Genomic DNA, 21,951 nt, shown 5'->3' with positions numbered 1-21,951 from the left:
TACAGAGATTGATTGCCATAATACCCATGTTCCTACCTATTACCCAGACTTAGTAAGTTTGAGTACTTTGCCATTTATGTTTTATTACTTTTTCTTAAGAAATAATACCCTTCACATAACTCTCCACTTCCATTCCCCTATTGCCTCTCTAGATGCAACCTGTATTATGAATTAGATATATATACTTTCTATGTTTGTATATTTGTAACAAAAAACACCACACAGGTCATTCATAGTTATCTGCTATTTTGGATGTAAAATATCTCCTTCTGGCCAGACACGGTGGCTTATGCCTGTAATCCCAGTACTTTGAGAGGCTGAGGTGGGTGGATCACTTGTGTCCAGGAGTTCAAGACTAGCCTGGGCAACATGGCAAGACCCTGTCTCTAAATTTTTTTTTTAATTAGCTGTGCCTTTTAATGGTGTGTGCCTTTAGTCCCGGCTACATGGGAGGCTGAGATGGGAAGACAGCTTGAGACTGGGAGGTCGAGGCTACAGAGAGCCATCAGCCATCACTGTACCACTGTACTCCAGCTGGTGTGACAGAGTAAGACGTTGTCTCAAAAAAAATAAATATACCCTAATGCAATTCCAGTCAGAATTCTCAATAGGAATTTTTAAACTACATTTAACTACAGAATTTTTAGAAAATTAACTTGTAATAAAAGCAGGATATAATATTAAAGAGTATTCTGCTACAGAAGAAATGGGGAAGGGGGTAGGTAAGGGATAAAGTATATTATAAAATAATTATAATTAAAACTGTGTTATTGATCAACAAAACAGAATAGAAAGTTCAGAAACAAAGCAGACTACCTATAAAAATGTCATATACATAATCTTCCCCCCAAAAGGAGATAAAGAAATATTATTTAATAAATCTTTTTGAGATAACTGCAAAGCAGTGCTTTTTGGAGCTACATCATGTATTATATACCAAAATAAATTCCAGATCAAGAGTCATGGATATGTGTGTGTGTGTGTGTATAATTTTAATATATTATATATATGTGTATATATATGTGTATATATTATGCACATATATTACATAAGAAAAACCTATCAGAAAATTAAAAAGACTATCATTGTGAGGTGAAATAAGATTCTCATAAGCAATAGAAGAAAATCTCCAAATAACTCCAGGTTTATTTGAATATACATAAAAATTCAAACTTCTGTATAATAAAGACTTACTAAAGTTAAAAGACATCTCTTTAGCCTCAGAGTATAAAGAGTTAAGCCCTCTAAACCACAAGATCTGGTTTCCTGCTGTAGCCTGTGAGCAATCAGCATCATGCTAAGTCCTGCCCAGTGACAGGAAATTCCAGGGGTTCAATTAAATCATCATACAGAATATCCATTCAATAACCATGATGAAGATTGGAAATAATTCTTTAAAAAATAATAATACACATAAAAATAGCCAAACTCATACAGAATGGAAGACAAAATGTCCTTAATTCTCCTCTTATCCCGCCCCCCTTCTGGTCAGCTCACCACTCATGTGGATCAGAAATTCATATCCAGACATACCCACTATCTTCTCATTTGGGCCTTTGCACACTTATAGATCATTAAGATTATAACAATCCCTTTTGTGCAAACTGTTCCACCTGGCATATTCTCTCTCTCTCTCTCTCTCTCTCACACACACACACACACACACAAGGTGATGGACAAGTGGAAAGTAAAAAAATGACAAACGTGTATCAGGCAGAGAAGCCTTTCCTGACTACTTTATCAAAAATAGACAACTTATATTTAATTATCCTTACTCTACTTCATTCTTTGAGTATTCATCTTCATCCCCACCTGATATCATATCACATATCTATTTTTACTTGATTATTTTCTGTTCCAATCTCTAACTAAAATGTAAGCTCCATGAGGGCAGGATCCTGTCTGTCTCATTCATAGGTTTCTAGTGCCTGGCACACAGTAGGTGTTCAATAAGTATGTTTAACAAAGGAATTAAGGTCAAAATTAAAGAAAAAATAAATTATGATACTCATTTCATACATAAGTTGAATCAAAGGCAAAATGCAATAAATAAGACAAAGAAGGGCACTATAATGTTAACAACCAGAACACATGATGATCTACCTCCTCTGATCTTTTATGCACCAAAAAACATAGCATAAAAATTCTTAAAGCAAAATCTATAGCAAAAGCAAAGGTAGAAAAAAAGTAGAAACAAAATACAAGACTGTTTCGGCTGATGACAGATCATGACAGTCAAAAACTAAGATAATGAGAAAATCTAAATTTCTTCATATACTGAAACAGACTACATTTTTTTAATCAAGGGCCCATTGAGTATATTTTTAATTGGCTATATACTGAGCCAGAAAATGGAAGTAGTACAGACCATATTTTCTAATGACAATACGGTAACACTAGTAGTACAGACCATATTTTCTTTTTTTTTTTTGAGACGGAGTCTCACTCTGTCGCCCAGGCTGAAGTGCAGTGGTGCTATCTTGGCTCACTGCAAGCTCCGCCTCCCAGGTTCACACCATTCTCCTGCCTCAGCCTCCGGAGTAGCTGGGACTACAGGCGCCCGCTACCGCGCCCGGCTAATTTTTTTTGTATTTTTAGTAGAGACGGGGTTTCACCGTGTTAGCCAGGATGGTCTCGATCTCCTGACCTCATGATCTGCCCACCTCGGCCTCCCCAGACCATATTTTCTAATGACAATACGGTAACACTAGAAATTAATAACAAAATGAAAATAAAAATCTTTAGCATGTAGAAAATAAACAGGAAAAAAATTCTTCCACTTTAGTCAAAGAGAAAATCTAATTTGAAATTGTTGAATACCTAGAAAATGACGACAATGGAAATATCAGAAGCTAGAGGATATGGTTGACTAAAGCTGGGCGTGGCAGCTCACTCCTGTAATCCCAGCACTTTGGGAGGCCAAGGCGGGTGGATCACTTGAGGCCAGGAGTTCCAGACGAGGCTGTCCAACATGGTAAAACCCTGTCTCCACTAAGAATAGAAAAATTAGCCAGATGTAGTGGCGTGCGCTTGTAATCCCAGCTACTCGGGAGGCTGAGGCAGGGGAATTGCTTGAACCTAGGAGGCGGAGGCTGCAGTGAACTGAGAGCACGCCAATGCACTCCAGCGCTCCAGCCAGGTTGACAGGGTGAGACTCTGTCTCAAGAAAAAGAAAAAGAAAAACTTGTAGCCTTAAATACTTATATTAGTATGTAAGAATGAATTAAAATAAATGAATTAAGCATTCAACAAAAGAAGAATCATAAAAATAAACCTAAAACAAAGCAGAAAGATAATAAAACTAATGGCAGAAATTAATATACTAGGGAATAAGTGATAAAATAATTAAAGCCAAAACCAATTCCTGAAAAGAAAATAAAAAACAATGAAACAGATTAACCACTTGCTAACCTAATTAAAAAACACCCAAATGCACAAAATTAGAAATTGAGAAATAACCACAGTTACAGAGTAAATGAAAAGGATAAGAGAATACTTTGCTCTACCCCATAAAACAAATTTGAAAACTTAAAGTATTTTTCTATGAAAACAAATATTAACCAAAACTGATTGTAGAAGAACGAGAATATATAAACCCACCAGTTACCATAGGAAAAAAAAGTATAAATTTGACCAAAAATAGCACAATCACATAGTCTTGTGTTAATTCTACCAACCTTCAAGGAAAAAAATCAAACCAATGTTATTTACATTTTCTAGAATCTGGAAATCTAGAGAATAGAGAGAGAAGAAAAGATTCCTGCATTACGTTGATACTAAAACCCAGCAAACAGAACAGAAAAAGCAAACTAGAGACCAATCTCATCTGAGAATACAGATGCAAAGATCTTAAATAAAATATTAAGAAACAGAATCTAAGAGGATGTTAAGAAATATTATACACCATGATCAAGTGGGGTTCATCCTAGAAATGTAAGACTGGTTCAGTAATAGAAAATCTACTGATATAATTGACAACATTAATAAATCAAAGGATAAAAGGCACATAACAATTTCCCTAATGCTAAAATGTATTTGATAACAATTCAACATCACTTCCAGATTTAAAAAAAACCTAACAGAAAAAGATGTCTATTTCCATAACACCATCATTATCATCAGACTTTTGTTTTAAAGTCAAAAGCCAATATTGTGCTTAATGGCAAAACACTAGAGGTACACCCATTAAAAACAAGAACAAGGCAAAGGTGCCCACTTTCCCCACTAATATTTAATATCGTTCTGAAAGCAATAGTGCAATTTAACAAAATAAAGATGTAAACATTGGAAGAAGGGGATATCTTCTCATTATGTATAGATGATACAATTATTTATCTGGAAAATTCATCAGAAACTTTTTTTTTGAGACAGAGTCCAGCTCCGTCACCTAGGCTGGAGTGCATGATCTCCGCTCACTGCAACCTCTGCCTCCCAGGTTCAAGCGATACTCGTGTCTCAGCCTCCCAAGTAGCTAGGACTATAGGCATGCACCACCATACCCGGCTAATTTTTGTGTTTTTAGTAGAGACAGGGTTTTGCCATGTTGCCCAGGCTGGTCTCAAACTCCTGGCCTTGAGCAATCTACCCACTTCAGCCTCGCAAAGTGCTAAGATTACAGGCAGGTGCCACTGTGTGCAGCCTCATCATAAACAACTTAAAAGTAATACCAACAACAGGAAAATTCAGTAAGGTGTCAGGGTATAAAATTCATATATAGAAATCATCTTTTCTATATAGATGCAACAATTAGTTAGAATATATAGGGCCAGGTGTGGTGGCTCACGCCTGTAATCCCAGCACTTTGGGAGGCCGAGGCGGGTGGATCCTGAGGTCAGGAGATCGAGACCACAGTGAAACCCTGTCTCTACTAAAAATACAAAAAATTAGCCGGGCGCGGTGGCGGGCGCCTGTAGTCCCAGCTACTCCGGAGGCTGAGGCAGGAGAATGTCGCGAACCCAGGAGGCGGAGCTTGCAGTGAGCCGAGACTGCGCCACTGCACTCCAGCCTGGGCGAAAGAGCGAGACTCCGTCTCAAAAAAAAAAAAAAAAAAAAAAAAAGAATATATAATGGAGGGAAAGATCACATTTACTGCAGCAATTATAAAGATAAGATGCCTAGAAATAAACCTAACAAGATATATGCAGGATCTATATGCAAAAACTTTAAAGCTCTATTGAGAAACATAAAACTAGATGCACATAAATGAAAGGACTCACAATTTCCTAGCAATGATGACTCAACATTGTTAAGATGTCAACTCTAAGTGAATCTATAAACTTAATAGAAACTCAATAAAATTGTCAACAGATTGCATTTTGGAACATTATTGTAAATTTCATATGGGAAAATTAAAATCGTAAGAATTATTATGAACAGTATGGAAAAAGTAGAGAGATGAAAGAGGGAAGACCAGCCCTACCAATTATTGAAATAATTTCTAAAGTTAGCAGTAAATAAGGCAGTCTCACAAATACAAAGGCAGATCCATGGAATAAAACAGAGAACACTAGAACACTGAAGTCAACTCAAATGCATAGGGGAAGTTAGTTTGTGATGAAGCATTTCAAATAGTGGGGGAAGGATGAATTATTCAATATATAGTTTTAGAACAACTGGATAGCCATTGAAACAAAAATAAAGCTGAATCATCATATCACTTTTTACAACGAAATAAAGTTTAGATCTATCAAGACTCAATTGTCAAAAAAAATACCATAAAGGTACTAGAAGAAAACATTTAAAAAAATATAAAATAATCTTGGCAAGATAAGTTCTTTTTAAGTAAGACACAAAACATAAAAGTAATAAGGGAAAGTTTATAAATTTGACTTCCTAAAACTTAAAAAATTATGTCCAGCAAAAACACCATAAAGTCTAAAGGTGAAGATATACTGGGAAAAATATTTGTAACATATACAACTAAGAGTAAATATCCTTAATATGTGAAGTATGCTTACCAATCAATAAAAGGGACCAACAACTCCATAGGGAGAAAAAGGTATAGTTCACAGAAAAACACAAATGACTTATCAATTTACCAAAAGGTGCTCAACCTCACTTAAGATTTAAAAAATGCAAATCCAAACAATAATGGAACTTTTTAAATAAAAAAAGTTAAAGAATTAATGAGGGTATGAGGAAACAGGTGATCTTATACACTGTTGGTGGGAGTTGAAATTAGCATAACTCCTAGGGAGGGCAATTTGGAAGGCAAAGAAGGTAAAATGTGCATATCCTTTGACTCAGTAGTTCAGCTTCTAGGGATTTATCCTACAGACACATTCCAATATGAACACAAAGAGATATCCATAAGGATATTCACTGTAGATTTGTATGTAATCACCAAAGACTGGAAACCATCTAAATGTCCTTCAATAGGGACTAAATAAAACAGGGAATATCTATATATGGAACACTATGTAGCTGTTAAAGGTGATGCAATAGATCTATGTGTAACATAGAATAATCACTAAAATAAAAAAGCAGGATGTAGAACAGAAAAGATATGCAATATGTTCCCATTTTTGTAAAAAAGAATGTATATACATGCACACATTATTTTTCTGGAAGGATACACAACAAATTGCCAGTAATGTCTCTTGTGAAGAGTTGTACTGATGGTTTGGGGTGAGATTCTCTTATTGTGTGTGTGTGTGTGTGTGTGTATACACTAAATGCATTTATTATTTTTCAATTAAAAATTAGTAAACAGAAAAAGCATAAATCTGATTTTGTTATACATTTTTCTGCTTGAAGCCTACATTATTCATAAAATACAGACCCTTACTAGGATTTGTTAGGTTCCTTAAAATTCTGCCTTTCCTACACCTCCCACACTTCTTTTTGCCTTTACATGCTCTTTTTGCTCTTTATCTTCTCTTTCCCCCTCTTTATCTGACTTACTTTCAGATTTCCACTGCGATATCATTTCCTTGAGGAAGCCTTCCCTGATTCCCCCAAAGCATGGGATAGGTGCCCAGACTGTCCTCTAACAGCACCCATTAATTTTCCTAGCACACTACTGCTTAGTTGTCTGCCCCTTCCACATAACCATATTGAGGGTGAAGGCCCATGTCAAGTTCACCACTATATCACCAGTATCCAGCACAGTGCCCGACACACAGTGGGTGCTCAGTACGTTATTTCTTCAGTGTGAAATAAATGCAGGTTTGTGTGACTATGGAAAAGAAGAAAAGTTAGATCTCTTTTACTGTAACCTCGCAGCCCAGGTTGCCAGGCAATGGGAACAATGAGTAGCAGGTAAAGCAGTCAGCAGCTGTCCAATTGCTCCAGAATCTGACTGGGGTTTGTGTGTGGTGGGGGGAGGAGGAGGGGGCTGGGATTTATCTCGAGGCTGTGTTTGCATAGCAAGTCTGTTGTTTTTACCTAAATTGCGTATTTCTTTGGGGTAGCGCAAGCTAATGGAAATTATTTGTTTTGCTCAACCTTATCAAGCTTCCTAATTCTATTACTGGGCTGATTTACCCTACAGTGCTCAAAGAGCACCAGACTTCATGAGCTGCATGGAGCTTTGCTGCTTTGGTCAAAGCTGGTGCCTTGTCAATGCTGTCTTTAGCTACACATCTCAAAAGATGAGGTGCTTGTCTCATGTAGGTGCTTTCATAAAATGCTGCTTCCCACTTCAACTGGGTGCCTGGACAATGCCCTCCAGCCTTGTCCAATCATTTCTTCAGCTTTTGGTATCCAAAGATAACGATTAACGGGTTACTGATATTTACCTTGAAACCTTTATGGTCAGTTCTCTTTTTCTTCATTCTGGAGGAGTTCTGGGTTTGTAGAAAAATAAGGTCAACTTTCCACTCTACTGGGCTTTTACCATTCTTTTTTCTTTCTCCCTGAAACTGGATTTCAACCACCTACCCTTTTTTTTTGACTGGTCATTTATTTTTTAGTCTAGGGTAGTTGTCTTCACAGAACTTCATTTATATTTATTTTTTTCTATTTCTTGCACTTCAAAGCACAAATATGAGGACATTAGCACATATAAGAAATTAATAAATATATTGCCAACATATGTTGAGGGTACATGCTTAAAAAATTCTTTCTGAGAAGGGTACATGATCCAACTTTCATTGGAAACCACTAGTCTGGGAAAACAGCTCATAATCAAAGTGGCTCCTCATTAGAATTACCCAGGAAGTTGTTTAAAATGAAAATTCATAGGCCCCAACACTAGAAATTGGGATTTCATACCTCTGTGGTGGGATCCAGGAATCAGCATTTTAAGCAATTCACCTAAAGGATTCTAACACAGGTGGTTCAGGGACCATATCATGGAAACAAAGGTTCAGAGTAAAAGGGTTGGGAGTGCTATGGTTTGGGGGCAGTTATTTGTTCCAATTAGGTTGGTTTCCAAACTATACATTCTGTCCCCCACCCCTCACTACACACACTTGGTTGCCCATTTCTATCTCCTGTCCCTGCCTCTCTCCCGAACTTCATCTTCAATCTAGATTTTATGAAATGCAGCAATATCCTCAAAGGCAACAATTGGGCCACTGTATTGCAGCTGTGATGAAAACAACCCTGCTCCAGGATAACAATCAAATTTACCACATTTTCTTCTTCCCTAACCAGGGCACAGGACAGGCAACAGAGCAAAGCAGAAAGAACACAGTGTTAGAAAGACTTGGGTCTGAATTCCAATAAAATTTAAAAATCTGGCTCTATAACTCAAAAGCTGTGTGACCTTGAGCAAGGTATTTCACTTACCTCACTTTCAACAAAATACCTATCTTACAAATAAGCAGTCATAAGGATGAGCTACGTAAAAAGGACCTAGAAAGGATGCTAGGAACATGGAAAATTGCCTTCACAATTGTATGCTTCAGCCTTGCTCCTTGTTCCCATCAAGAGAATTGGACTGCACTCCCTGATTAATGTTCAACCCTGCTCAATAGCCAAGAAACCAGGAGACCTCAAGTCCCAGCCCAACCACATAGCTGACTAGCCAGGAGGCCCTAGTTTACTAAGGAGTTTAAGCCTGGACTCATTCACTCACTTTTCTTATCTACTAAAAAGGGAGATATAATAAAAGGCAAGTTTAGGGTTAAGAGCAGTGTGACAATCAAAAGGACTGGATATTCAAATGTGTCTTGTTTAAGTACTAACTACGTGTGTTAGCCTTAAAAAAATACCCCCCCCCCGCCCCACCCTGGTAATAAACTCCAGAAACAGTTGGAAGAAAAGAACATGCCCTTCTAGGGACATCTGGTGCCCCAAGTCATGGAACTGTGACCCTATCTGGAGGTACTGGGCACAAGGCAACTTGGGAATTGCTATTCTCTGCGTCAGCCCTCATTTTAAAACCACTGCCCTCCCACTCACCTGCCCTGTGTTGGGGTAGCCTGAGACTTGCAGAGTCACTTATATCAACCAGGCAGAAGGAGACCAACTCCAGAAGGGGAAGGGTTACCCTTAATGGGATCATCTGGGCCAACGTGTGTACTAGTCATTCCTTCAACAAATCCTTGCTGAATATTACACTGTGCAAGATGACCAGATCAAAGGGGAGCAAAACCAATATTTCTCCTGTCTTCCTGGCTTTAACAATTGAAGCAAAATGGTGATGGTGAAAGGGAGGCTTCCATTGAAGGGTGTCAGCCTCAAGCCAAGGATATTGGTTGGCCTCTAGAAGTCCTATTTTCAAGGGAATCAGGCCTCCTAAATGTACAGAAATTTGCAACTCTGCTTTGAGACCAAGTAAGGATTCTTTCCTTGGGGTGGAGGGCAAGGAGCTTCATTAAAGAAAAGGGACTACTCTTGTTTTCCTTCTTTCTTTCTTTCTTTTTTTTTTTTGAGACATTGTCTTGCCCAGTCTAGAGTGCAGTGGCGCAATCTTGGCTGACTGCAACCTCTGCCTCCCAGGTTCAAGTGATTCTCATGCCTCAGCCTCCCCATGTGCCACCATGCCTAGCTAATTTTTGTATTTTTAGTAGAAACTGGTTTTTGCCATGTTGGCCAGGTTGGTCTCGAACTCCTGACCTCAAGTGATCTATCCACCTTGGCCTCCCAAAGTGCTGGGATTACAGGCGTGAGCCACCACACCCAATCGACTACTCTGGTTGCCAAATGTCGGGCCCCGTGTTAGGCACTTTCACGTGTGTATTTCCATTAATCTTCACAACAACCATTATTGTCAGTGTGCAGATGAGACTCCTGAGGCTTAAAAAGGATAAATCATTTTCCCAGCGAGTAAAAAGCACAGTGTCCAGACCTGCCTCGTCTGTCTCTGAGAGATAATCTCAGGGAAGCAAGGACTCCTGGGGTAGAGCAAAAGGTACTTGTGCTACATTCATCCTCGGGCGTCCATGAAGGCTTTAGCGCCTCACCGAGGAAAGGGGAGGAAGCATGAAAGCAAACTATGAGAAAGGGCTTTGTTGACATCAGCAAGGAGACTACATCTCAAAAACAAAAGCAAATTGCCTGCCAAGACCAGGGTTGTTCATCTCTTTTCCTCTTCCATGGGTTGCCTTTTCTTCTGAAGAACAGATTTTCTCTTTTTGTTAAAATATTTTTTTTTTGGCCTAATAGGAATTGAAAATGAAAACCAATATTTGCAGAGACTGAAAAATCTCCTCCTACCTCTTCCTCGGCCCTTTTGAAGTTTCTTGTTTGGAAACTTTATTTTTAAGCTCACCACAATAGCTTGGCATTCCAGAATCTCAGTAGCAACAGCACACAGGCCCAACCCCTCTCGCCTTTCCCTTCCCGCAGCAGCCAAGTAAGACTGCTCCAAGAGAAACAGACACTCCCAGGTTATTGCCGAAGGAAATATTTGCAAGATCCAGGAAGTGAGATGCAAGGAGGATACACAGGGAGGGGAGAAGGACCCAGAGAGCTTGTTGCTGCCACCCCTGCTTGCCCCCTGGGTCCACAGAAATTCAAGTAATGAACAATTAGCTTGGCAACAACAAATGCAAGTGGCAGTGCTTGCCCTGAACCTTCTCTAGTCCTCAGGAGGCTGATGCAAAGTGTCCTGTGAAGAAATCAGAGAAGTCCTTGTTTTATTGGGGCTGTCCTGGGTGAAGCTTAGCTCCTTCTTTCCAATGACCCCAATCTATATTTGTTGTCAAGTAATACATACATATGCAGTCACTGTGGTAGAGAGAAAATGTGCTTGTTTGTGAATAATAGCACTGAAATGCAAACTAGTGCTAGTGATAGAAATGAAGGGAAATGGAAAAGCCTTAAGAGAGGGATGGTTCTGAGGCAGATAATAAAATTTTTATTGGTGGGGGTGTGTGCGAGGGGGTACTATGTTGTAGTGGTGGTGACAAATTTGGAGATTCGTAGAGGTCTGGTGATGTCAAAGTTCTTGTGGATTTAAGTAAGCAAAAGTGCTAGTGGATGCAGAATTCTAGCAAACCCAATTCTAGCTAGCAGTGAGAGTAAGCATGTCTGGTAAGTAACATTGTCTGTCATTGGTACAGGGATTTTTTACAAAGCCCTTGATCTTTAACTTCTCAGGTCTATATCAAACCAACATGGGCCACCTCTTCTTCAGATTTTCTTTTTAATTATAAATTCCAACAACTTGACATGTACCTAAAGAACACCATGTACATTCATATCCAACTATTTACATTTTGCCAGATTCCTTTCTGAATTTTCTTTGTGCATGGCTACTATCAGATTAGATTCAACATGTGGTTTCATATTTATTATTTTTTTGTTAATATTACAACCACTCATTTCTGGGAAAGACCCAACATTTGTATACCTGTCACTGTTAGTGGCTATTCTATTTTGTTCCAAGATAATGATATATTAGATTGGTAAACTCTTTCCATGATTATAATAAGCACTACTATGAACATCTTTAAATAATTTTTTTCCCTTTTAGGTTATTTCCTTGGGGGTATTCTAGGCCAAATAATATGAACACATATTTCTAGATTGTCCTCTAGGAAGACTAAACCCAGAAACACATACTCTTGTCACATTTTTCTAGATTGCCCTCTAGGAAGACTAAACCAATTTATATTGTTTCCAGAAGCACGTTTCCTCACAGCCTTGCCAAGGTAGCATCTTACAATTGCTATTTATTGACTTTTTAAATTGTTGATAGTTTAATAAGCAGATTATGATGCCTTGAAGTTGCTTCTATTTGTACTTCTTTAATTGCTAGAGAGGTGGTACTTTTCCATGCAATGATTTTACTCCCTTTATTGCCTCATGTGTAAATTGCCTGTTCATTTTCCTTGCCCACTTATGAAGCTAAATCTGAAAGCTGACCTTCTACCCATTTTTTATATATATTTTTTGGACAGGCAACTGTTGTCAGTGATGCTGATCCCAGACATTTTCCTCATTCTGTTGCTTAGCTTTTTATTACATTTTGTTGTACAAAGGCTTCCCCCACACAAACTTTTATATATTTGAATCCATCGATCTTGTCTCTGATGATATCCTCCATTTAACAGACATAAATTTATCTTCCATCCACAGCTGGAATAAATATGCGATTCTACTGGTCCACTTTCTGTACAGTATGTGATATGAATCTAAGTTAATTATTCTCCATATTGATATCTAAAATTCCCAACATTTTTTAAAGAAATAGTAATTGCTTTCCCCAGTTCAGGGTTGCTTCCAATGTGTTCTATATTCTTAAAATAGCTTGAGTCTGTTTCTAGAAGCTCTTTTTTAATATCACTGTTTGACTTTTTTTAACCCACTATCATATGGTTTTGATAATTGTTGCTTTATGATAGGCTTTAAAATCTGATAGGGTAAGTCTACCATCATTAACTTTTAAAATAAATGCACTCTTTGGTATTTCTGCCCACTTACTTATTCTTCCAGATAAATTTTAGTATAAATTTGACAAGTTCTATAAAGTATCCCATGGTGACTCTAATTGGAGTACATTATGTCTACACATTAAATTTAGGGAGAATTGTAATCGTTACTATATTTAGTCTTCCTAAATTAAAGTATATACTATGCATTTATTCATATTATTTCTCCCATTAGAGTTTTATAATTTTCCTTGAATAAGTTTTGTGTGCCTGGCATTAAATTAATACCTAAGTATTTAAATTCACTTAGTTACACCTGTGACAAATCCTTCCGAGCCTCTGAAGGCTGCATTCTTCTTAGGTAGTAAAGGCTTCCTGAAAAGTGTACTCTTCCTAATGAAATCAGATTCAACTCTGAATTACCCATATTCTTTCACTCAATCAGTAAATAGGAACTCTGTACTGGGTATTTCACACTCTGCTCATGATGTGGTGTAACAAAGGGAAGGAAGAGAACCCTAGGCTGAGAATGGAAAATCCTAAGTAGAGCTCTAGTTTGGTCACTTACTTGCTGTATAATCCCAGTAGTAATGGGCTCTGAAGTCAGATGCCTGTTTGACCTTGGGCAAGTGACTTTAATCTCTTTGTGAGTCGATTTCCTCATCTGCAAAACTGGGTCAATAAACAAGTAATGCTCTCATGGGGTTATTATAAATAATAAAATACTTCATGTGAAATGCTTACAACAGTGTCTGACACAGAATAAACACTCAATAAATGTTAGCTATTATACCTGTTGTTGCTGCTGTTAATGGTATAATACCTTTTCTGAGTCTTGGCTTCCTCATCAGTAAAATGGGAAAAATAAGGTTTAACCTCAGTGTTGTTGTGAGGATTAACTGTGGTCATGCATATAAAAACACCCTACACATTCTAAAGTTCTGTGCAAAGTGAAAAAAATGGAAAGGGTCACAGCAGGCAATCATAGGTACAGAAAACCAAGAGAGATAATCCAGAAAATAACTTATTTTGGCTTTTAAATATATCACAGTAATGTAGCTTTTTCTCCCAGTAGATCTACTCACCATTTTTATCCCTCCTGCTAATATTAAAATTTTTACATTCTCTTCATGGAAAACCAAATAACAGTGGAGGAAGACAACTAAGAGTATAACTACCTGAAATTATCAATTCATTGCAGGCTTCCAGGCAAAGAGAGTGGCTTAAGAATATACATTTGATTTTTCCACCTACACTCATGATTCCAGTTGTGACAGAAATAACATAGTAAATGTTAAAATTTGTGTGTGTGGTGGTGGGGGAAGGTGTGAGGGGAAACTCTATCAGGATTTCTCCTCACAGATGTCATCTATGCCCTGGACATTTCCTAGTCCTTCTCATGTTTCCTGAGACCTTTAATTGGGACCTGCCTCTTCCATCTTCAGTGTCAATACTTCCTTTTCTATTGAGCTTTCCTTTCTGTTTTAAACTTAATTCAGTTTTCTAGATCCTGACTGAAGTTTCATTTGAACTGGTGGTTCTGAAACTTAGCTTGCGTCAGAATTGCCTGGAGGGCTTGTTAAAACAGAGATCGCTGGGCCACATCCTCACTTTCTGAATCAGTAGGTCTGAGTATGGTCTGAGAATGTGCATTTCTAACAAGTTCTCAGAGTGATACTGAGGTTGCTGGGCCTGGGGCCACATTTTGAGAACTACTAAATTAAACCCAATTGCTCCCTCTATCATGCTATTTCTCTCTTTCCTTTTCCCAGCTAATTTATTATTTTTAAACATCTTCCTTTTTAAACATTTTTTTTTTCTTTTGAGACAGAGTTTCATTCTGTCGCCCAGGCTGGAGTGCAGTAGCACAATCTTGGCTCACTGCAACATCCGCCTCCCAGATTCAAGCGATTCTCCTGCCTCAGCCTCCTGAGGAGCTGGGATTACAGGCGCCTGCCACCATGCCTGGCTAATTTTTATATTTTTAGCAGAGACAGGATTTCACCATGTTGGCCAAGCTGGTCTCGAACTCCTGACCTCAAGGGATCTGCCAGCTTCGGCCTCCCAAAGTGTTGAGATTACAGGTGTGAGCCACCGCGCCGGGCCCCTTTTTAAACATTTTAAAAACCACACGGTAACAATTAATCATTGTAGTAAAATTAGCCAAAAGAAACTGGAACTCTCTTTTGCTGGTGGGAATGTAAAACTGCGCAGTTGCTTTAGAAAACGGGCAGTTCCTCAAAAAGTTAAACAAAACTTGTATCTTCCACTAACTTCAAATACAACATATCCCAATTCAAACTTAGCAGCATCTTCACCAAACCAGCTCCAGCTCCCCTTCTCAACTGCCCCATCTATGCCAATAACGTTCTCCAAGTCACTGGGGCTCAGAGTTGTGTTTTATCTTTTTATCTTTTTTTGTTTGTTGTTTGTTTTGAGACAGGTCTCGCTCTGTCACCCAGGATGGAATGCAGTCATGTGATCACAGCTCACTGCCACCTCGAACACCTGGGCTCAAGTGATCCTCCCACCTCAGCCTCCTGAGCCGTTAGGACTACATGTGTGTACTATCTCATGCTTGGCTAAGATATATTTCCTGTTTTCTCTTCAAGTTCTAGTCACCAAGTTTTCTCTACTTTGCCCTCAAAAGGTGTCACATATTTGTGAGCAAATAATCTGAAGAGATAATTCACATGAGAAGCAATACAGATATTAATATATTAATTAGACACACAAAATATTCAAACTAGAATGATCAAAGTAAGCAAATTAAAACTGTAATAGGTCCCATTAAACTGTATGGCATTAGAAAAAGAAAATTTTCAATGGTGACATAATTTTGGAAAACTGGTATTCTCGTATATTGCTAATGGCATGTAAAACATCTCGTGGGGAAAACAGTTTGGTAAGATCTATGAAGAACCATAAGAATGTTCATATTCTTTGCACTAGTAAACCCAACTCCACATAATTGTTTTTAATGAGATAATTCAAAATAAGAAAAAAAGCTATAGCGACTCAAACTATTTCTGCTGCATTACTTTATAGTAGCAAGAAATTGGAAACAACCTATTTACCCAACACTTTGGGAATGATTAAGCAAATTAGAGCACATTAAGCTGGTGAAATATTATACGGCCACTAAAAATTATGACTTGAGGAAGCCTGCATAGCAACATGAAAAGTTGTTTACCAAGTAATGCTTAGAGAGGAAAAAGAAGCAGGGCACACAAAATTACATCTACATGGTTATTATAATCATGCTTAGAAAAATCTCTATACCTATAGATAAAGCTGACAGGGAAATGAAAACAACCCAGGTGTTAAGATGGTGACAATAAGGTTATTTTTTCTTCTGTTTTTAATTTCCTGTAATATTGTTTTCACAATAAACAAACTCCCCTCCCCCAAATATCACACCTATTTATCTATTCCTTCTGCTCCATTTCTATCGCACCTCTGCCTCCCCAATCCAGGGCCACATTCTGTCATGGCCAGATCACTTCTCCTAATTGGTCCCTCTTCAACCCACTTAGGCTGCAAACACTGCAAAGTTGCCTAAAGGGCCACATTTATCATATCACTTACCTGATGGTAACCTTTCATTGCTCTCATGATCCTATCTAGGTTTACCTAGGCTGGTCTACCTAGGCTGGTCAAGGCCTGCCTAGGTTGGTCCAGTGCTTCACTACTCACCTTTCTTCTCTGCTGCTGCTGTTCTTCTTCCTCCTCATTACAGATAACATTTCCTGAGAGTTTATGGTGTTAGGTTTTGCTCTAAATGCTTTACATTTATTAATTCATTTAGTCCTCACAACAACAAACATTTGAGATAGATACTCTTATCCCATTTTATAAATAAGGGGGGAAGGGAAAGAGAGAGAGGGAGAGAGGCAGGCAGGTAGGCACTTGCCAAGGCCACATGGCTAGTGAGTAGAAGAATCTGGCTTTGAACCCAGGCAGAACCGACTCCAAGGCCAGAACTTAACCAGTGGGGATTATTCCTCCAACACACCCTGCTTAGTCTCCTCTATGGGCCTTTCCTCTTACAGCTACCAACCCTCAGTTGTTTTTATCCTTCCATGAACTTAAATAGTGTACAGTAATAGTTACCATGTGCTGCCCCCTTACCAGGTGCCAGGTGCTTCTTAAGCCCTGTATTTGACAGGGTTTCATCTTCTGTCAACTTGTGTGAGAAAGTAAAAGCTGGGCTTAATTCCTAGCGTATCCCTTTACTAGCTATGAGACCTTGAGTAGATTCCTTAGGCTCTCTGACTGTGATCCTTTATCTGAGTTAGCAATTCTCAAACTGGATCCCAGGACCAGCTGCATCAGCATCACCCAGATGCTGTTTGAGCCTGTTAGAACTGCAGGTTTTGAGCTCCACTCCCCACTTACTGAATCACTCTCAGGATGCAGGGTCGGGTCCAACTATTTATCTGTGTTTCAATTGTGCACTCAAGTTCTGAGACCCACCGCCCCGGTTATAATCATACCTACCTGACAGAGTTGTTGGGAAGATAAAGCATAAGATAATATGTGTAATTTGGCTTGCAGCACATAGGTGGTTTGGCAAGTGGTAATTTATTATTATTGCCATTTAGCTTTGTGTGGGTTAGTCTTCCCTGCTCAAGCTGTGGGCAGGCACTGTGCTTCCTGCTGTTCTTTTGCTCGTATTTCTCACCTTGCCCAGAAAAAGGCAGGACCTATACTAGGTTTTCAATAAAGTCCTCTTATTTCACTGACTAATCAGTAAAAGAACCATTTCAGAGAAACACTGTAACGTAGTATAGTGTCCCTGAAGCTAGACCGCCTGGGTCTAGTCAACTGATTAGCTGTGGGACTTTAGGCAAATGAATGTATCTCTGTGTGTCTCAATTTCTTCTCTCTGTCAAATGGAGAGACTAATATTACCAACCCCATAAGGTCATAGTGATAAATACATACTTGTAAAATGATTTGAATGGGGTCTAGAATAGAGCACTGTGTTCAAGAAATGTTAGCTAGCATTATTACTTTTGTGTCATTTCACCCATTAATGGTGGAGGAGGTTCCATTTCTTCATTTGGCAAGCAAATGACAAATACCTCCTGAGCAACTTCTCTGTGTCGGGCACTGTGCTAGGTACAGAGAATAAAGCTATGACCAAGGTATGGTGTCCTCTCTCAAGGGTCTCAGTCTAAGAGAGGAAACTTGCGTATTCCAAAATGTCCTAGCAATCAATTTGGTCTGTACCCAGCTATCTAGGAGTGTGCGGGGCAGGGGGACAGGCTGAATTATATCTATGGCATCAAGCCCTTAGTCTAGATACCAGGCCAGTTTCCTCAAAGGAAACTAAGCAAACCAAAGACCTTAGCAATTTCTATAGAAGCTCCAGAGGCACCAACCCACCCCAACTCCCTGAGCGCTCACTTACCTCCCTGACTGGCTGGTCTTCCTGTTTCCTGTTATTGGATTCCATTTGTCCCCAGGAAATTCCTGTAAAGAAAAGTCCTGATAAGTTAGAAAGCTTTGAGCAGCCAGGTATCTAGATGGCCTCAAAAATGTGAAGAGGTCAGGAGCCGGTGTCTGGCCCAGCCCCCCAGCTTGTTCCTTCTACTCTGCTACGCAGGCTGAGAAATGTGTACCTGGAGGGCTGCCTTTCTGTCGGGAGGCTTGCTAAACTGCTGCAGGCATGCAGAGACTAAGGGAGCACTTAGGGACCTGGACACCATGGTCTAGAAATGCTGTTTCCCTCTTTCTCCACTCCCTTCCCAAACCACATTAAAAACCAGTTTAGTATGTTTGCTGTTTGCCCTGGCTCTTGCCTGCAAGGAGACATGGAGGTCTTTTTGTTTGTTCTGCTGGGTGAACCTGCTCATTCCTCCTGCCTCTTCCAACAGAGAAGGCATCTTCTTGGAAGCCCTCATCCTTGAGAGGGGCTTTGAGGGCAGAAGCTCCGGCTGCAGCAACCCTCTCCCCAGGTGAGGCAGAGGGACAGCAGGTATGCCCAGCACGCCTCCAACTGCAGTGGCTCCTCCTTCTCTGCCCACAACTGCTGGCAGGGGCTGAGGTGGGCCCATCTCTGGGGAATATGAGTGCAGGTTGCCACAGTCCCTACATTACAGGAGCAGACTCTCTGCCCTGGGCATTTTTTCCTTAAGGGCCATGTCCAAGCAACTCTTTTTTTTTTTTCTAGGCTAAGCCATATGTGCCATTTGTAAAACTGTCCCTGCCTTCCTATTTTAGCTCCAAACTGAATGCAAATTAGCCTTTCAGATTCTCTCTTTGTATCAAATACTCCGTACCTAGAGACTCAGAGTTTAGTTCAATGGGAATGCAGAGTTTTTCCTAAATTTCACTGATCTTCCAAATTCCCTCTTTCTCCAATGCTACTATTATTAGTCCCATTCAAAGTTTTATTACCTTTGCCCCAGTAGGTCTCCCTACTGGAAGTAAGACGCCTGGTGAAGCAGAATAAACATAGATCCTTGGTGCAGTCACACTGGCTAAGACACTTAATAGTGGTGTTATTTGAGGTTATTCATATTACCTCCTTGAACCTCACCTCAGTTTCCTATCTGGGCGACCAGTAGTGATGATAAATAAGATATGCAGAGAGAACTCCTAGCACATTGCTTGGCACATAAGAGGCTCTGGATGTTAGCAGCAATGGAAAAGTTGAGGTTTATTTCTTGGCTTCAGCTTTTAAAGGACCAGAGCAGTCCCTGCCTATATCTGGCATGTCAGAACAGCTCTAATCACTTGTACTTTAGACTCTGCCTCAATGCCCTTGTGAGATGTTCCTGCCTGCAAAGACATCATTACTTGTTCAACCACAGTGGGGGCCAGGATTTCCTGTCCATGCCCTGTCTAGCCCTGTGGACGTGCTCAGTAAATAGCAGTGGCCAAACCAAAGTCCTATACCAACTCCCAACCACCTTCCCAGGTCCACAGTGTCACTCTACTTTTTTTCGCTAAGCCACATAGGTTCCTGGTACATTGCTTGCACCCTTTGAACCAAAGAGGCAGTTATCCTCACGGCTTGCTGCAAATGGAGATTGTGATGGCAACTTGCTGCCCCAGTGGAAGTGATACTGCTAGAGGGCATCCAGCCACACTAGAGAGGGCCTGGGCTTTGCAATCAGCTTATGGAGAGGCAGTGTAGCACAGTCAGGAGCTTGGCCTCCGGAGCTTGATAGCATGGATTCAAATCGCACACCTGCCTTTCACTTGCGGCCTCAGGCAAGCCATTCAACTTCTCTTTATCTCAGTTTCCCCAACTATATAATAGTATAATCACGATAATAATATTACTTGAGAACTCAATGACTTGATACATGTAAAGCACCTAGAATAGTACCTGGTGCCCAGTAGACACTGAGATGCTCGTTACTGTCATGTTATTCAAATTCTGGCTCTGCCACTTGCTAGATGTGTGACCTCTCTGAGCCTTGGCTTTCTCAGCTTCCTCAGCTGTAAAATGGGAGATCCTATTATAACTTATCCCATACAATTGGTATGTGAAATAATTTGACAATGAATGCAAAACAAGCTGGTATGAAGGATGTGAGTGCATGCTGATTTCAGTCTTCACAGCACTGAACAGGAGCCAATTAGCTCACCAACCTCATCCAGGGGCATTAGGAGCAGGATGTCAGCCCTTCCTCAGATAGCTACCACCACAAGTACCTTAGTCATCAGAGCTATGGCATCTTAACCCATGCTGCAAGTTTTTCCCATTTCTTGAGGGGGGTGGAGTAGGAGTGGAAGGTTCAGATGACGGGCAGAAATGGGCATGTGGTGTCTCCTAGGCAGCCATCCATGTGTCTGAATGCCTAGTATCTAAGCAGACCTGCTTGGCTGGTCTAACAAGCATTAGGAACCCAAGGTATCCCTCCCTCAGAGTACAAAAAATAGAGGCATGGTATAGGCACAGCCTCAGCCGCATGCATTACTGCTGCCAATTGCTGCAACCTGCAAATCGTACCTCCTTCTCTTATAGAGTTGCTGGTCCTGGGCTGACACCACTGCAGCCGTCATCTCCTCACTTCCCCCGCCCCACTCACCCCCAATCTCAGCCCCCTTTGTCTACTGTCTATCTGTGAGTCCTTCTTCCAGCAAAAGTCTCTCAAGCTAAGCCAAAATATCCCTTTAAGAGATGATAACTCACTTATAAGATGATTACAATCTGGCAGTCACTGCTCTGAGTCTTAAATGTGTTACATCACTTAATCCCCACAACCAACTTATGAAGTAGGTGTTGTTACTACCCCCATGTTTTCAGATGGGAAAGGTTAGGCATTGTAAGTTCGGGGGAAGAAATTCAAAACCAGGCAGTCTGGTTCCAGCTTCGGTGCCCTTAAAACCATTATTTTGTATTTCCTCTCCTCTTTTTTTCAACATTATGAATATATTCAAACATACAAAAATGTTGAAAGAAGTTCACAGTGATCACCCATATACCCAGCACCTAGATTCTACAAATAACATTTTGATATATTTGCCTTATCATGTCTCTATTTACTCCTCTATCCATCTACCAATCCATCTTAAATTCTTGGTGCATTTTAAAGTAAGTTGAAAACAACTATATCCCCACAAATTTTAAAATGTAAATGAAATGGACAAATTTCTTGAAAGACACAAACTACTAAAGCTTACTCAAGAAGAAATAGATGACCTAAATGTCCCCAAATCTATTAAAGAAATTGAATTTGTAGTTAAAAAGATTTCTACCAAAAAACCTCCAGGCCCAGATGGCTTCCATGATGAATTCAAGCAAACATTTAAGGAAGACATTTTATACAAACTCTTCCTGAAAATAAAAGAGAAGGGAATACATCCCAACTCATTTTTGAAGGCTAGCATTACCTTGATACAAACAAACAAACAAATAAAAAACAGAAAAAGATGTTATAATAAAACTATAGACTAAAATCCCTGATAAACATAAGGGCAAAATCCTTAACAAAATATTAGCAAATCTAGTAACATATAAAAGGATAATACATCATGACCAAGTGGGATTTATCCTGGCAATGCTAGGCTTCTATTTATTTTAAAAATCAATCAATGTCATTCACCATATCAGTATATTAAAAGAGAAAAACTATATGATCATCTTAATAGATAAAGAAAAAGCATGTGAAAAAAAATACAACATCCACTTCTGATGAAAACTCTCAGTAAACTAAGAATAAAAGAG

The 21,951-nt window shown here is 39.5% G+C and overlaps 1 protein-coding gene across 1 annotated transcript in view; it reads right to left on the bottom strand.

The window, feature by feature from the left end:
• SHROOM4 (shroom family member 4) overlaps positions 1-21,951 on the bottom strand; it is a 49,421-nt gene that overhangs the window by 15,161 nt on the left and 12,309 nt on the right. The window contains exon 4 of the mRNA XM_030807438.1: positions 18,181-18,242. Within this exon, the coding sequence (XP_030663298.1) occupies positions 18,181-18,242 (62 nt within the window). The remainder of the gene's footprint in view (positions 1-18,180; positions 18,243-21,951) is intronic.

Source organism: Nomascus leucogenys, chromosome X, assembly GCF_006542625.1.
Source record: "Nomascus leucogenys isolate Asia chromosome X, Asia_NLE_v1, whole genome shotgun sequence".
NCBI lineage: Eukaryota > Metazoa > Chordata > Mammalia > Primates > Hylobatidae > Nomascus > Nomascus leucogenys.
This window is presented reverse-complemented; position numbering and strand designations above follow the sequence as displayed.